At 31.2% G+C, this 13,113-nt stretch overlaps 1 protein-coding gene across 4 annotated transcripts; it reads right to left on the bottom strand.

Moving 5' to 3' along the window:
* Window positions 1-3,032: 3,032 nt before the first annotated feature.
* On the bottom strand, window positions 3,033-8,724 carry LOC108476206 (YTH domain-containing protein ECT1-like). Of its 4 annotated transcripts, none has more exons than XM_017778346.2 (10): window positions 8,495-8,724; window positions 7,655-7,722; window positions 7,094-7,155; window positions 6,809-6,962; window positions 6,320-6,384; window positions 5,815-6,168; window positions 4,777-5,274; window positions 4,225-4,437; window positions 3,689-3,853; window positions 3,033-3,504 (listed from the first exon to the last, which is right to left on the bottom strand). In XM_017778346.2, the coding sequence occupies exons 2-10, from the start codon at window positions 7,680-7,682 to the stop codon at window positions 3,325-3,327; spliced, it is 1,719 nt and encodes a 572-aa protein (XP_017633835.1). In that variant the 5' UTR covers window positions 7,683-7,722; window positions 8,495-8,724; the 3' UTR covers window positions 3,033-3,324. The 4 variants fall into 4 exon arrangements, with proteins under 4 accessions (XP_017633835.1, XP_017633834.1, XP_052881286.1 ...); XM_017778345.2 differs by having other exon boundaries at window positions 8,520-8,724; XM_053025326.1 differs by lacking the exon at window positions 8,495-8,724 and adding an exon at window positions 7,800-7,954.
* Between the last annotated feature and the right edge of the window lie 4,389 nt (window positions 8,725-13,113).

The raw sequence follows: 13,113 nt of genomic DNA, 5'->3' as shown, positions 1-13,113 counted from the left end.
AAACTTTTACAGTATAAACTTCAATTTTTACAGTATAATCAAAAGTACAATACAATATATTTTAATAATTACTATACCAAATTTTCTATACCTATATTCACGACTCTCCACACTTTTCATGTATCTATAGTCCTCTTTAACATATGGATGAACCATTTTACATCAACACCCTCATGTGATATTATTTGATGCATCACAACTCACTTACATATTTCGTTTTTCACATGGAATAATTCATAAAAAAAAGTTAATCATGTAAATGACTATATAAATTATTTACTTTCCATGCTTACTTAAAAATGTGTTGGCGTATACTATCGAGCCATGTTTTGATTGTTCGCTTTTATATTTTTTAACCACATCTTAACCACAAGATTTATTATCTTAATATACTACATTCTACTATTAAAATAATAGAAACTATTGTTATATTTAAAAAAAAGTTTTAATCAAAACATAAACCATATATCGTATCATTAATCCATTTCTTAGGCAATAAGCAACTCATGTCACACATTTAAATGTATTGATTAGTAAAATCAACAATAATTTTATGCATTCTATAATGATAAAACTAGTATACATTTGTCAATTAAGATCATCAACTACAACCAATATTAAACAATCGAACATACTTTTAGTCAATTATTTTTCTAACGACATCGATAGTCTAAATTCACGATTAAAGACCTCTTTGAATAGATTCTCTTTTGACACCTTATTTTTTTCTTCCCCCATCTATAGTCATCTAAATCCAATACATCCTCAATATTTGTTTGCCCTTTCAGGGTACAATGCACAATGATGAAAACAACTACGATCTTCCCTAATATTTGAATTGAAGTCTGCTTGCTTTAACGAACAGTCTCTCCAACTCTAATGTGGAGATTCGTTACATGATAATTTCTGACTCAGAGGTGTTGACGTTACCTTCCTCTTCCCAACCACATTAGACCCTTCCACTTTCTTCCACGCTTCATCACCTTCAAGTCCAAACCATCATTATATTTTCATTATTATCTCTAGGGTTATCCATAAACGCAGTTTGATGAGAACAACATCTTCAATATTCCGTCTTCCCACAAACCCCCTTCGACATTTCCACCAGAATATTGGGTGAATACTCCGTTTCCCCTCATCTATAATATTCTCTCCACCCGCTGTCTTACTTTTCCTAACACCGTTATTCTTATCATCGTTTCTATCTAAACCGCTTTCCAATAGATGATCCGCCTTCTCCTCGACCACCTCTAACTTTGCACTTAGTTTTGAAATGCTAGTCTGAATATTTTGTATAATACCCATAAGTTTTTCCTGTCACGAGAAGATAAAAAAGTTATCAGATACATACATGGATTTCCATATATTTATAACTGTACATAATTATAAGAAACTCGATTAATATTTATACCTCCATCATTATGTAACTTGACAAATTTCTCTCTCTTTCCGGTATATTATCTCCCCACCCTTTCCCTCGACATGGTTGCTCAACATTCATTGTAATACAAGAGTAAAACTATAACCTCCCTAAATCTGACAAAGGGGAAAACAGTAATAATATTAACAACTGTAAATGAACCATATACAAAGCTTTACAGCACTAATAATTTAAAAACAACTTATATTTAAGAAATATATAACAATACCGATACGCACTATTATCATTTACCTTGCTCCTTCAGCTGATAACACAGAAGAAGGCAAGTTTGAATCTACTCTTCTATTGTCCTTCGTATGTAAAACTTGTTTGCACCAAACCCAATATCTGCTATGCATTGAATTTTCTCCATTGTAGTATCTGACCATCCTTTCAATCCAAGTTAACCCCAAATTGCATGAATAAGGATATTTCAAATCTCTTCAAAGCCCAGTCATTGGAACTAAATATTTAAAGTATGGGGCAAATAGGGGTTGTTCTCTCTCCATATTGGTATCTAACTGGTTGAAACGGTAGTAGGTTTGCAATGCTTATCTATGACGTGACAACATCTATGGACCACATCATCGATCACTCATCCAACGTCTCGTATTTAGGTTCGCACCGGAGTTGTCACCCGGAACAAACACCAAAACATATCACTAAAATCGAAGAAGTCAAGATGTTTGATGCTGTTTGGGTGCTGGAAGGCTCCTAAGTCCCTGTTGCATGGATTCAGCTGAGCCCACTTGGTTACTTCGTTGAGAAAAAACATGGGCTTGGATCCAGCTCACTTGATGTGCCAGAACTTAGGCTTGGACTTGGAAAAATGTTTAAACAAGAGTAGTTCATGCTCTATGAGTGACAGTGACGAGTCTTCTAGTGCTTGAACAAACTAGCTCTGATGACTCATCACCCGCTAATAAGAAATGAAGCTGTCAATTCCAATTTAAGATGCCTACAGTAAGCAGTAAGACAGAAGTGAAAACTGCAATGGAGGTAAGTAGAGACTCATTATTGCTAATTTGTAGGTATTGTTTGATTAGCAATTTGAATGCTCAAAAAGCACTTCCAAATTGCCAAGGGAGATAAGGATTACGTACTTACTGCCATTTTTATAAATTTTATGAGGTGGTGATGAAAATAATCAAAATGGAGTAGGCTCAAGCATTTGCCGAAATCTGCAAGTATAAATCTTTCTGTTGTGTTGGCAGAGCTAAAAACAATTAGCAGGAATAGGTGTAATTACTTTTTTAAATCCCATCAGATATCAGTTATGTTTCTCGTGTAGTGTGAAAGTATGTAGCTTTTCATTTCGGGTAACCTAAGACCTGAGAACTATGGACTGAATAGCAGTTGCAAACACAAAGCATTTCCTCGAACGTCAGCAGCCAAAAAAAAAGAAACTTGGAGGGCTAATAGGAAATAGAAGAATGGATGTACAGTACTGCTTTCTTGAAAGAGGGACCAAGTACATATTTTGCTTTGAAAGTCATGTTCACTGAATTTGTTGTATTTATAACTTTTTTTCTTCATGTTGAGGGGTCCTGTAATTTTTCTTGTAAGAAAAAGCTGATTGCTATAGAAGAAAGTCTGACATCCAAATAATATCTTCTTCTAATCAGATAGTAATTCTTCATATTTATTAATATACTTCATTCAGCAGTTTAAAGGAACAGAAAATGTAAACCAAAGCAATTGTAACTATTTCAGAAATTAAAAAAACTCCAGCAAATGCTAATTCAAATTCACTGCTTTGTCAACTAAAAATCCAACTCAGATTAAAAAAAAAAAAAAAAAAGGCAACATAGAAAAAGAATTTTAAAGCAAAAAGCTGAAAAACAGAGCCCCCCCCACCCCCAAACCCCCGGCGCACATCTTAACTAGTTAAAAAAGTTGAAAAGCTATGGTGCAGGGACGGTAGGAAATGTACTTGCTATTGGGTTCTTCACAGCGACGCTCTTCCGATTGCAGCCGTTGAGGGATAGTTTTTTGGTGAGATTGATGATGGATGTTGCATCTCCAGTTTTCTTGGTCCTCCTCAACTCTTCTTCCACTTCTCTCTCTCCTGCTTTTGTTTGCTTCTGCATCAAGTGATGTCAAAACTATGAATAAATTATAAGATTATATTTGCTGGATGACCAGACGAAAGGAAGGCATATTTCAGCAAGTTCCAATAACCACAAAGAAATATGAATGTATTTGACTGCAAATTTGTAATGACAAGCGTCTAGTAGAGGGAGAGAGAGAGAGATTGAGAGAACTCACAGTCAAATCATCTTCCATGTATTCTAGAGTAGCAGGCTTGTAATTCTTTTTCGCATCAAGTGTCTTCTCTCGATTTTCATAAAATCCAAAGTCATGTAACAATGATGATTTTTCTGAATAGCCTTTAAAAATCTTGAGCATTTCTAAGCCTTGCTTGAGACCAATCTGCAAATTGCAACAAAAACAATATTTAAGCAGATATTCATGACGTTATAAACATAAGTTGAAATTTTCTAATAACACCATTGAATTACATGGTATTTGTTCTAGAAAGCTGCGTATAGCAAGTTCATGAATGGTTTGCTTAATGATTATCAAACGATTTCTTTTCAACTCTACATTTTAAACACATTTCTAATAAAAAGGAAGCTTTTTGATTCATTATTAAAAGGTGAAAGGTCCTCACTTTCTTCCCAATAAATCATTTCATAACACATCAAATCAAGAAACTAAACACACCCACAAATCACAAAGGCTTTCAACATACACAACGATAAACATAAAATCTTGTCAAGCAAGAGAAGAAACCAAAATACCTCTTGAGTGTCCCTACTATGAGTTACAGGTTTGTTCTCATTGTTTTCTAGGATAATGTGGAAGAGCTCCTTGTTAGGGATGTCTTTTATAACATGCCACTTAACAGGGAAGAAACCATTCCACTTGTTCAGTTGCCAGAAGTCCATATCTTTATTGAAGTCCACCTTGCCAATCATCTCAGCTAAGCCAACAAACTGTCCACTTCCGTTAACCTGACATTACATTGTCAAAAAACAACATGAGAATTCATATTATACATGTAAATGGCTCAGAGAGGTTGAGAATTCATATTATACATGTAAATGGCATCAGAGAGGTTTAAAAATGTACATAAAAGAATTGAAAGTAGCAGCTTATTAATTAACTGCATGTTAAGACAGTAAATCTCAATCTTATAGCTCCATCATAGTGGTCTTAAAACTACTACTATGATTATGTTAACTAATTAAACTACGGTGAGAAACCGTTTCCTAAAGTGAAAACTATATTAGATTAAGGGAAATAAAAAACAAGATATGGAAACTCTAGCAGAAGTTAGGTTTTCAACTTACCGAGAAAAAAAGAAAGACAGGACATTTTGTGCCAGTCTCACTTTCTCTAGTTTCAGCTTCATGGAATGCTGCATCTAGCTTCCTATTGCCATTCGGAGTACTTGACCACACGTCATACTTCATGGATTTGTGGACATCATCCTCGCTGTAGGACTTAATGACAAAGAACTTTGCATTTTCATACTCAGTTTGGAAATCTTGTAGGTTGTATTTATCTTTATATAAGTTAAGTCCCAGGTCTTCCTTCTTAACAGAAGAGTCCAAAGGGGCAGCCCTGTTTAAGGCCCTTGGACCACAAGTTAGTTCAGCAGAGGTTTCAAAGTCAACGTTGGATTTCCTATACCTATCATTTTGATTCCATGCTCTCCCATTCTGTCTGTAGTTCATATGACCATTGTATTGGGAAAGACCTTGCTTTTGGTTGTTAAATGAAGATCTTCCACCTGGGTAGTATCCCCTATAAGATCCTGCTGATGGATCAGAACCTGAATGAGGCCCCTGTAACATGAACTCAGATAATTAAAATTTGCAAAATTTTAAAACCATTCACTATAGTCTAATGATGTTAAAATTAGCTTCAAACAAATTGATTACATAATGGAAGCAGAACTTCAACTGGTATAAATCATATACAATCTAGACCATAATGATAGGACTTAGGAGAGGTATCAGAAAGTAATTACAGAAGAAGAGGTAAAAGCGTACTAGTTCTCCCTTCTGCTTTGCAAAGCACAATCAGATGCACTGACAATGGGTAGCATATAAAGGCTATGTCCATTGAGAAATTGTGACCATGTATTAATTAATCATAATTTTGGGGGTTAAATCAAGTATGCTAATCCAACATCAAAAAGAACCATTCACATAGATGTTTCCACCATTTAACAATATATGCAACAGAAGTACTATTCATGTTTTATAATAAAAAATAATTTAAACTGTATACCCAGCATAAACTAGGAATAAAATCAAGAAATAGCTTTGCTAATAAAAATACAATAATCTCCATAATGAATAAACCCAAAACACTTAAAGTACCTTGTTTAGTGGTTTGTTAGGCTGAGCGTAAGTAGATTTCGATAGTTTAGTACCAAGGCCATTAGATTTTGTTGAGTTGAAACCATTTGACTTTGCAAAAGCAGAGCCAGAACCATATTTTACATTTCCAAAACCATCAAGGATTCCATTTGAAACATCTCCAGCATATGTTGAATCCCATGAGTAACAAGGCATGGCTTCTGATGCATAGGAAACAGGAGGCTGAAAATATCCTGATGAATAATATGGTTGTTGACCAAGGCATTGCCCATCAACACCCATTAGAGCCCCAGTAGCATATGGGTTATAGCCAGGCAAATAGTAGACCAAGGACCCATTTTCTGATTGCACACCCTAGGGCAACAATCCAATAAAAACCAGAACAGTCAACATATGGAATTTGTAATTCCATATTACTGGTAATGTTAAGATGCCATAAAATGAAATCAATATGAAGGGATGATGCCATAAATGTGCAGCGAAGGAACTAGCAAGAAGAACATACTGTAAGTGAACCATCCGTAAGAAAATAACCCTTATCATCAGATTGAGTGAATGACCCATCATAACCTGAAAAAAAATCCATTTAATGTTATTTTACAAAATTAAATACGCTTGATAGTTTTATCTTAAACAACAGTAAGCTAAACTGCAATAGAAGAAAAGAATGACATATCTGCACAATAAATATAGAGTCAGGAACCAAAGCCTAAAAGTTTTGTTCCCCTCAAAACATTTATCCTTTATTGGGGAATATGAATTAGGTAATTTAGGAACCCTTTTCAACAATTGCTTTTTCATATGATTTAAAACACCTATAATATCAATGTGTTTCATCATGACCTTGGCATTCAAATGTTCTAACAAATGGATGGCAACGATGAAAGATAGAATGACAGCAAATCTCATTTGCAATAAAATCCACGGTTATCCTGATTCTAACATTGTGTACAAATGCCGTGGTTCAGCATGAAGGATTGTTATATAATCTAACCTGGGTAGTAATAATTTTCAAAGCTAGTAGATTGATTGAAACCAGGTTCTCCAACCAAGTCTTGATGACTCTCAGCTTTTGCACCAGAAGATTCATATGGTGAAGAAGATATTGTGGAAGTCAAATCAGGTGCCATTCCAATTTTTCCAGAATTCTGGAAACATCAAAACATGCCAATGTCACAAAACCAGGCACAATAGTTAATATAGCAAAAACAAGGAGTTCAATTTGGAGAAAAACTTTAGAATAAACAATAAAATTTAGAATAATTAATTCATGACATACAGCATCCTGCTCAACCAATTTGGGAACAGCTTCAGACTTCGGAACCGCATTGATGGGTTCAGCTAAGTTTACATGGTTAAGTAATATCATCAGAGAAACACGTAACATTCAGAAAAACAGATTACACAACTACAATCAACATAACATTCAGAAAAACAAAGATTACACAATCACAATCAATCCAGGTCAAAGTATGACTTCAGCTGCAAATTTGAGAAATTAACTGACATATCACATCAATATGGAAAATTGCAACACATGAAAGTGTCTCTCCTTATAATCAAATTGGTATCATGAAGCTGATTCAGATAATAGTATTAATTGGATTTCGTCAATATACCAATTCCATCCACCATAACTAAGATGCCAAACAAATAGATTAATCCCCACTGACACTTGTTCTTACTGGCCACAAAGATCAAAAAGTTTAGGTTTTTTCACAATCTCTAGGCTATATAAAACCAGAAACAGTCAACCTACAAACATCATGTCATTATAAACCATGAATTAATTGCTTACAAGGAAGGCATAATATATAATCAGAACTGAAGCAAAGGATACGATTCTCCAAAGTCTTTTCACCGGCCATTATCGAGATACCAGATAAAATATTCGAAAACCCAATTGACCTAAAAAAATTCAGAACAGCCAAAAGGCTTAGTGAAAAAGGTTCGAAGTTGCAGTCTTTTAAAAGTGTATAACTTACCTCCAATCCTCAACGCCTATTTTCAATAAAAGAAAGGAAAATACTTAATAACAACAACAATATTTATAACTCATGGTCATAGCCTTAGCGTTTAAGGTATATCTAAATGCTATTTATTATATTAAATAAATGTTCTAAAAATCATTATGTATCAAATTAAAGAAAAATATTTTTTCTTGAAAAAAAAGCATTTAAATGTTATTAAATTGAACGTTAGCACATCAAATAGGTGTGAAAGGAAGAGATTCAATTCTTTTCTCATGAATAAAAAGCAAAAGATCCTTTTCTAAAGTAAAAGATATCTTTTTTATTATAAATTCTAAAAACAATAAATAATATCTAAATTTTAGAACAAAAAAAAAAGTCAATTCACGATGCTTTTGGGATAAGGAAAAAAAAAACAAAAGCTGAGATATTTTGAGGGAAAATCGGGATTTGAATAATCTTTTAACTAGGGAAAAGATAAGAACTTCTTTTTCCCCCAATTTACAGCGCCAAAAAATTTAACTCAAAAAAGAAACACCAAAAATTGCCAAGAACATAACTTTTCATTTAAAGAAAAAAAAACTGCATTGTAATTTCTTTTAAACAGCTTTGCTAAAACAGTAAACAAAAACAAAACAACTTAAAAATTTTAAAGAAAAATGAAAAGAAAACAAAAATCTTCAGAAGAGAACCAGAAATGAAAGCCAAACCTAAGGAGCGTGGATCAAAAACCACCTGAAAAAAAGACCGGATCCGATCTGATGAGACGGGCACCGCTAGGAAACCCGGTTCTGATTGAAGAAAACAAACAAGTTTTTCTTCTCTTCCTTTTTCAAGAGAGTGAAGTAGAAAAAGGAAGTGCGAGAGAGAACAAATGCTGAAACGCTTAGGCCTTTTAAAAGTGGGGGAAAAAAAAAGACGGAATCTTTTTTTCTTTCTTCTAGAGTATGATAATTTTGTTTCTGAAAAAAATGGACGGGTTTGATTAATTCCTTGTTTTAGAAATAAGGAATCGTGACCGTTGATCCAGAGTTTAGTCAATAGCCCCGTTTAAGATTTAATTTCTCCAATCCTTTTTTATTATTTAAATAAATATAATTTTATAAAACTTCCCCATTAACTCCCCTCCCCCCCAATTCCCAATATTTCCCAAAACCTTTTTTGCTTTATTTTTATATTAAATGTCAATTTTCTTTTATTGCTCTTTTTTTATTTTTAGGTCTTATATATTATAAAAATTAAAAAATACTAACTTCATATTCAAAATAATAATTAAAAATTAATTCCAAAATAACCGATTTTGTATATGGCAAGTCATTTTCATGGCAAGTTTAAAAAAAGTTCCATTAATATTAAAATCTTATCGGTATGATAAAAGATGCGTTACTTAATTCAAGAATATTAATCTTATTAAAATAAATTATCAAGATATACTAAAATGATCATATTTATAAAATTAACATATATTGTTTTTAATAGTATAACCTTTTACTTAAAATTAAGTTGTTTGGTTTAGGTGATGCTTGCCAAATAGCATTTCATATTTTTCTTTTCTTTTATTTATTTATTTATTTTTGTATTACTATTGATTGTCTTTAGCGTTGACTATGGGTCAGTGGCCCATTATTAAGTAAAAACATTTCAAATGTTGATTCAATGAGCCCATTAAGTATGGGCCTCAGAGAGGATTTCAGCCCAATATTAAATTGACCATTAATTGTAATTATTGAATTATTAAATGCCAATTTTCATTTTCTTCTTTTATTTTTTGCTTTTGTTTTTTGCTTTTGTTTAAAGTATTATATATATGATAAAATTGGAAAATTTTGTTCAATTTATATTTAAAACCATAATTAAAATATCAAAGGATTCTATCTTGTATATGGCAAGTTAATCTGTTGCTAAGTTTTAAATAGAAACTGCTACTAAAATTTTATCTGTCATGATAATATATATACGTTACGAATTCAATTATTTTAATTTCATTAAAAATGTTATCAAAATATACTAGAAATATGATAGCATAAAATTAGCTATATCTATTTTATATTTGTATATCCATAGAGAATTATAATGCTTGAATTATTAGATGTCATTTTATAATTTTGCTCTTTTCAGGTCTTATATATTATAAAAATACTAATTTAATTCTTAAAATCATAATTAAAATTTCAAAGAAATCAATTTTGTATATGGTAAGTCGTTCTCTTACCTAAGTTTCAAATAAAAACGTTCAGCTATTATCAAAATCTTATTTGTTATGATAACGTATACGTTAGGAATTCGATAATTTTAATTTCATAAAATATTTATTAAAAATTACCGAAAGTATAATAATAATATTTTATATATTATAAAAATAATAACTTCATTTTAAAACCATAATTAAAATATCTAATGAATCGATTTTGGATATGGCAAGATATTCCATTGCTAAATTTTAAACAAAAATATTCAATTATTATCAAAATATTATGTGTTTTGAATATTCATTACTAAATTAGTGATTTTAATTTCATAAAAGTTATTAAGAATATATAAAAATATGATCATAATTATATAACGTGGGTGTCTAAATTACAAATATTTTTATTTTGGTTATTTAAAATAAAATTTTTTAATTATAAAAAAATTTCATTCTAAGCGCTCAAAATAAAAAGTTTACAATTTAAAAACCCACGTTACATAGTTTAGTCATTTTGGTCACTCCCATTATAATCACAAACGACAAGATGACATGGTTATTCCTTTAAGTTTTGATTTCCCACATAATTGAAGTAAATTTCATGTCATTGTTATTCATTAAGAAACCATCATTTTAGTCCCCAAACATTTAATTTACTTTAAATAATTAATAAATTATCATTTTAGTCCAAAACTAAAACATGTCTTGTGACTCATTCATCATTGGGGTTGATTTCGATTCTTTCATTTCCTGCTTGCTTTGCTACCAACTCCATCAATTCTTTCGCCGTAAACATCCATTGAATTCAACAATAAAACGTCAATGGTGGTGGAGGTGGTCCTAATAAGCACTCAATATGAGTGGCCATCGTGTCTGACTTCATTAAAATCCATAGCCTTGCTCATTCTCACTAGCAATCCTCCAATAAAAAGTGAACTGTTTGGAAAGTAATATGAAGCTCGAAGAAGCAAAGCATGGCCGACTAGGGAAGAACTAAAAACCCAGATTGTGAGCAATAGTCACCCTGTACACATCGGCAACCATCAAACCCCAAACCAAAAAGAGCAAATCAAAAAGCCTTTACAGTGGAGGAAGAATGAAAAAGAATCAAGCAAAGGATAAAGAGCAAGAAGAAAAGTAAAAATCAGAGAAATAATAAAGAATGAAAAAAAAAACATAGAGAGTATAACTCATCTTTTGGGATTATCAGTTATTTGAGCATCAGATTCCATTCAAAATCCAAATGGTAAAGGTAGATAAAGAGTCGAGGAGAACAACATATCTGAGCTTATGACAATCCGCGATGGATGCCAACAAATCAGGATTTTGAACTTCGAATCTTTACTTGGGGATTTGTAGGTTTTGGTCACTTTTTTAGGAAAATCTAAATTGAAGGATGGATACAGGGTGTGGGACCTGTCTTTTGATGGTGGTTTTGTGTCTATTGGAGCACCAATGGTGGAGCTCTTCGACCGATGGTGGCTAAGGTTAGAAGAAAAATGGAATTAAAGATAAAATAAAAGAAAACATGAAACTAGAAAGAAATAAAATCAAAATTTTAAAGAAAAATGCTATGTTAAATTTCTGTTTAAAATTTTAACGGGAATGATTAAAATTATCAAATTATATAATATAATTAGTTAAAATGAAATTTTTATAATTAAATGAATACACCCTTTTTTTTTTATTCTTATGTCCTATATATTATAGAAATTGGAAAAGTTACCAACTTCACCAATTTTTGTATGTGGTAAGTTTTAAATAAAAATTCAATTAATATCAAAATCTTACCAATCATGATAATGTATATGTTACGATTTTAGAGATATTAATTTCATAAAAAAATTAAAGTATACTAAAAATGATAATAATTATAAAATTAACTACATATAATTTTAATTTGAAAATTATACAAGTTATATACTTTTACATGGAAAATTACTTAACTAGTTGCTTGGTTTAGGTGATGCCTAATAGTCCATGTTTTTCTTTTATTTATTGATTCTTTAACGTTGACGATGGGTCATTGGCCCACTATTAACTGAAAACAGTTCAACTGTGAATATGTCCAATAAGCATGAGCCCTTTGCTTGGCTCGCTCTCACCACACTACAACTAAACTAATAGACTAGTATTCACATTTCGCATTTTGGTTTAAGAAAAGTCCTTTTAAAAAAATAATATCGCTTAATTAGGCATTTTCATTAGTTCAATCACTGATTATTAGCTTTCACCCCACATCTGTACCCATTATTTTTCCAGCTACATTATAAATATAAATTATTTGTGTAATAAATATAAACCCCGTATTTTAAATATATTTCACGTTAAATTTAAATTAAAATTTAGTGTTCGAGTTAATTATTTAACTAAAATCATAATTAATATATTAAAGGAAGTGTTAGCAAATCATTTCGCAGACTGAGCTCATGAGTTGAGCTCGCAAATAGAGCTTGTTCTCCTGCGAAGTTACACGTGACATATATTAAGTTTAAAGTAAAATATGTGTTTATACACATAAAATTTATCTAATATGTCATATCAATGAGCAATACCCATATTATATAAGTAATTTTATATAACTAATCCTTTTCTATATAAATTTTAAATAAAAGGCTCAATTGATATCAAAATATTACTTAACTATCATGATAATGTATAGATTACAAATTCAATGATATTAATCTCATAAAAGATTTATCAAAATACATAGAAATAATTACATCTCACATTTTAATTAAAAAATTATAAAACGCATGTGCCTACTCGAGTTGTTTATGATCTAGCTGGAATGGACCAACAAATATTAAAAAAATCGCTTTTCAAGCTAAAATATATTAAATAATAATTATTAATACTTTTAAATATTAATAATCACATTTAAATAAAAATATTGTTTATTATTTAATCCCTGCCTAGATTATCATGTCCTTAATTCTAATTCAATTTGAACTTAACTCATATTATTCGAGTCATCAAACAAGTTTACTATTTTCTTACATACAAATAAAATCTCTAATGAAATAAATATGCACGAGAGCAATGATAATATACTATTTTTCAAGGGTAGGGGACCAAGACACATGCTGGCTAATTATTATGCTGCTATGAGCATGCCACAGACAACAATTATTATATCAAACA

This window comes from Gossypium arboreum, chromosome 3 (genome assembly GCF_025698485.1).
Source record: "Gossypium arboreum isolate Shixiya-1 chromosome 3, ASM2569848v2, whole genome shotgun sequence".
Lineage (NCBI taxonomy): Eukaryota > Viridiplantae > Streptophyta > Magnoliopsida > Malvales > Malvaceae > Gossypium > Gossypium arboreum.
This window is presented reverse-complemented; position numbering and strand designations above follow the sequence as displayed.

Excerpts from the sequence above, each read along its gene's own strand:
- LOC108476206 (XM_017778346.2), bottom strand. The coding sequence starts at position 7,682 with ATGGCCGGTGAAAAGACTTTGGAGAATC. Across the intron at positions 6,385-6,808 it reads TGAAAATTATTACTACCCAG|GTTATGATGGGTCATTCACT; the intron begins GTTAGATTATAT and ends ATTTTTTTTCAG. Across the intron at positions 4,438-4,776 it reads CTGTCTTTCTTTTTTTCTCG|GTTAACGGAAGTGGACAGTT; the intron begins GTAAGTTGAAAA and ends ATGTAATGTCAG.